The 4,552-nt window shown below is 40.7% G+C and overlaps 1 protein-coding gene across 2 annotated transcripts in view; it reads right to left on the reverse strand.

Annotated features, from left to right (window-relative positions):
* The window catches only part of il26 (interleukin 26), a 5,965-nt gene extending 3,392 nt beyond the window's left edge, over positions 1-2,573 (reverse strand). The window contains exons 1-2 of one of the 2 annotated variants that reach the window (XM_079654443.1): positions 2,410-2,573; positions 478-540 (exon numbers count right to left, since the gene is read on the reverse strand). In XM_079654443.1, the coding sequence (XP_079510569.1) occupies positions 478-540; positions 2,410-2,544 (198 nt within the window). In that variant the 5' untranslated portion in view covers positions 2,545-2,573. Of the gene's footprint in view, positions 1-477; positions 541-1,299; positions 1,432-2,409 lie in introns of those variants that run through there. The other variant, XM_079654444.1, reaches the window with a different exon arrangement.
* Positions 2,574-4,552: the final 1,979 nt, after the last annotated feature.

Below are 4,552 nucleotides of genomic sequence, written 5' to 3' on the forward strand. Positions count from 1 at the left end.
TTCTGGTAAACATGTTGTGTTGTTGTTCTGGTAAACATGTTGTGTTGTTGTTTTGGTAAACATGTTGTGTTGTTGTTTTGGTAAACATGTTGTGTTGTTGTTCTGGTAAACATGTTGTGTTGTTGTTCTGGTAAACATGTTGTGTTGTTGTTTTGGTAAACATGTTGTGTTGTTGTTTTGGTAAACCTGTTGTGTTGTTGTTCTGGTAAACATGTTGTGTTGTTGTTTTGGTAAACATGTTGTGTTGTTGTTTTGGTAAACATGTTGTGTTGTTGTTTTGGTAAACCTGTTGTGTTGTTGTTCTGGTAAACATGTTGTGTTGTTGTTCTGGTAAACATGTTGTGTTGTTGTTCTGGTAAACATGTTGTGTTGTTGTTTTGGTAAACATGTTGTGTTGTTGTTCTGGTAAACCTGTTGAAAAAGATCCACCAGAGTCCATTCATAAAGATCGCTGGTCTAAGAGGCGTGTTTACTGACCTGAGAACAGTGAGTGCAGAATCTGGGCAGCAGGCGGTGCCGTCCGGAGTATTTCTCCTCTGTCTGCGGATAAAAAACATTCGTCTTGTATTAATGGCACTGATTCGAGCGAGGAACGTTTAAGACAACATTTAAAAAAAGAAATGTACCGTTTTGTCAAGACACAACGTCATTGTGGTGAGTCATACTATAGATAGAAAAACCCATGATATTCTGTACAAGAAAAATAAACAAGGAAGTGGCAAAATTACAAATTACAAATATACATATTTTATTTAATACTGTTTGTTTCATATTAATATTATTAATTATGTATAGAATTTATTTATTAGTCTTACATTATGTGTAAGACTAATGTTTTTACTTTTATCAAATGTGAATAGGACGCTGTAAAAAATGTTCTACAAGTGGAAAGGTGAGAAACAAGGTGACTTGCAAAAAATGTATAGTTTTATCAATAATTAATGTTTTTAAGTAGAGACACTAAATACTGTTATAAAACGGACAAGTCAAATCAAGCAATCTGATTGGTTCTTAGCCGTGATATACTGAGCGTATACCACGGGTAGAATTGTAAGTTACTTTTCACAAAAAGTCAGTATCCCTCCGCGTCTGAGAAAAACAGTATACCCTTGGGCTGAAAAGCAAACTGCCTGCAGTTTGGTTGTCGACCCTCCGCTTCGCGTCGGGCCGAACCACGCCCCTTAGCTGTGATATAATGAGCATATACCACGGCCTGTCGTGAGCTATTGCTTAAATATACACCTGAACATCAGCAGGAGAGGACTCTTTAAAGTAGAGACACTACATACTGATATACACCTGAACATCAGCAGCAGAGTACTCGACAACACACCAGGTTCTCATGTCTGCAGCTCCTCAGAAGTTAGATTAGTTTTCTTTCTTTCTTTGATCTGGTTTAAAATCGCAGCTTTTTCACACTTTCACTTCCTGTCTGATCTCTAACGTCAGCTGATTCACAGCGTTACCCGCCAAAATAAAAGAGGTTATCGGAGGATGTGAAACTGTTCAATCTGTTCAATCTGTGACTCACCAGATCAGATAAAATGTGGTAAACGCATATTGAAATGGACTTTTATTTTGAAGGGACTGATTTTATTTTGAATATTTTTTTGCTAAATTGATGTAAAACTGATTTAAAGATTAAAAAACGAATTCATAAGAGTCCAAATTGAATTTCAAGATGATCAAGCCGATATATTGATTAACAAGAATGATTTCTGACTTGAAAAATAATTAACTTAAAATAAAATATCATAATATTACATATTTTGCACGTGTATTCTCCTGATGAGCGCTCCTCCACAGCTCCTTAGATAAGTTATTTTCAAATATTATATATAAAACATTGTAAAATATAAATTACATATACAAATATTTAGAGATGTTTTAACCAGAATATCTTTGTCCTCTCATTTGGCTGACTTTGATAAAGAGAGCACAAGACTACTTAAAAAAAATATAGGCAATCTGTCCAATCCATATGATCCAGTGTCCCCTCAATCTTCCAAATTGACCCAGAATGAATCCGAATCAGCCCAAAGAGATCAAATATCGCCACTTTCTGTTTAAAACTGACATCTCTGATCCTGAAAATGTCAGAAATTGACTCAATAACCCCCAAAGACCTCAAAGACTGTCCAAATCGACCAAGCCATCCCGCCAACAAGGGCTAGCTAATGCAATTTATGCTGATTGTGCAAATTGCCCAACATATGCAGGTCAGGTTCTACGTGCTGGAGACCCCCACTCTACATCAAACGTTGGGGTACTCAACATTTCAGGCTCACGATAAGACTCTGAGCTGCTGAACAGACTGTAATGTGTATTATATATATTATTATTATTATATATATTATTATTATTATCTATATTATTATTATTATATATGATAACAGATATTTAACTCACGGGCAGCATCCGGACCACATCAGCAGTTTGTCTCAAGGCCTCTCTGGTGATGTCATCGTGAAGGAGGTGAGAGCAGGAGTCTGAACGCACCCCTCCTTCAGAGAGAGAGTCTGAACGCACCCCAGAGAGGAGCATCAGGGGGAGGAAGAGGGGGAGGAACTTCATCTTCATCTTCATCTTTTCAGTCTGCAGAGGAGAGGAGCTCCCTCTCATTTATACTCTCTCACCTCCCCTCCCTCCCTCCCTCCCTCTCACCTCCCTCCCTCCCTCTCTCTCCTCTCCTCCCTCTCCTAATATCGTAGTGGCAGCGGAGTCTCCCTGATGATGTCACCTTTCTCTATCTCCCCCTCTTTGTTGTGTCCCCTCCTGGCCTCCTTTCCTTCTTCTCGCCTCCTTCCACTGTTCACAGCTGTCAGCTTTTCTCTCCCTCCTTTTGTTTCCTTCCCTCCTTAAGATTTCCTCTTCTTTATTCTCGCTACCTTTTCCTCCCTTCCTTGCACCCTTCCTTTGTCTCTTTCTTCCTCCTTTACTTCCTCTCCCACTTTTCTCGTCTCCTCTGTCTCTCTCCCTTCCTCACCTCTCCTCTATTCTCGCCTCCTTTTCCTCCCTTCCTTGCACCCTTACCCGTTTTTGTCTCCTCTTTCTTCCTCTCCCACTTTTCTCGTCTCCTCTGTCCTCCTTCTATGTTCCACTTGTCTTCCTCCTTTCCTTACACCTTCTCTCTGCAGTGGTTCAGTCTGTAGAGGGTTGGTCTTTGGGCCGAAGAGTCGACGGGTCACGTCTCGATCGGAACTGCCGAGGTGCCCGTGAGCAAGGCACCAAACCTCCAGCTGCTCCCTGGCTGCCTCCGCTCTGACCTCTCAATGCATGTGCCTGTGTGCATATAACTGTGTGTATTTGTATATGTATGTGCATGATGTGAAACATAACTGTGTACTTGTATTGAGTGGAAACTGAATTTTGTCCTCGGCCTTCACCCTTCCTCGCCCCCCGTTCTCCTTCCTTGCTTCCTTTATTTCTCTCCTCTTCCTTCCTTTCTTGTGCCCTCTTCTTCCTCAGCGTTGATGATGTCACTTCCTGTCTGTTGTTACGGTGCTTTCAGAAAAACCAGGTCGCGGCTTCGGGGTCGACGAGGCGAATTTTCCGAAAGCGCCGAATCATCCCGATTTAAGGAGGTCAGTGTGCCAGCAGCACCATAGAAGAAGAAGACAGAGAATATACCTACTGCTGTGTGTGTGTGTGTGTGTGTGTGTGTGTGTGTGTGTGTGTGTGTGTGTGTGTGTGTGTGTGTGTGTGTGTGTGTGTGTGTGTGTGTGTGTGTGTGTGTGTTGGCAGTACTTCCTGGAAGTCAGAACAGTAACCAGGTCAAGCATTGACAGTAAATCTGTGTGTAGTTCACAAGCGCAATACGTTTAGTTATTTTTGTATTATTTCTATTTGAAGAGAGGGAGAGATTTCTCTGAGTTGCAATTAATTAATTAATTAATTAATTACAAAATATATGTCTTGCTTTTGTCAGGACGGTCCGTGGCGGTGGATCAGTCGGTGGGAACTGTAAGGTCACTGAGGTCGTCTAAAAGGATTAAAATCAATCAGCAAGTAAAAACAATTTTACAAATATCGTTGCCCGTTTGTTATTCGAAACTTTAGCAGATATGTGCAAATAAAATAGAAAGGATGCCACTTTAATGGACACAATTAGGAATAGAATTGATGCTAGACAATAAATGATAATGTAGTAAATAGTTATGTGTTTATTTGATTGTATTTATATATTTTCTTCGTCCGTTTGTAGTGTTTTGAGTGGACTGCAGCTACACTTTAAACCCAAGACAAATTGACATTTTGCAGCCGTAATAAAAAAAGTTAAGCAGCTTTTTGTAATATTCTCTGAAGAGATGGTTTCTGCAGGGTAAACCGGTTACTCTCTGGTGCCGGGTTGGAGATGTGCGGTCAGATTAAAGTAGGTTGCGGGTTTATTTCGGCTCCTCGGGGAAACGGTGACTGTGCGTTGTTCGGTTTGATTTCCACGCTGCAGATTTCAAACGACCCAAATACCTCGACCTTCATCACTTGTGGTTCCCATGTTCGAACACAAAGGGTGCAACAGAGTGGAGTTTCCTCATACTTTCATTTGCAGATC

This window comes from Notothenia rossii (assembly GCF_949606895.1).
Source record: "Notothenia rossii genome assembly, chromosome: 10".
Lineage (NCBI taxonomy): Eukaryota > Metazoa > Chordata > Actinopteri > Perciformes > Nototheniidae > Notothenia > Notothenia rossii.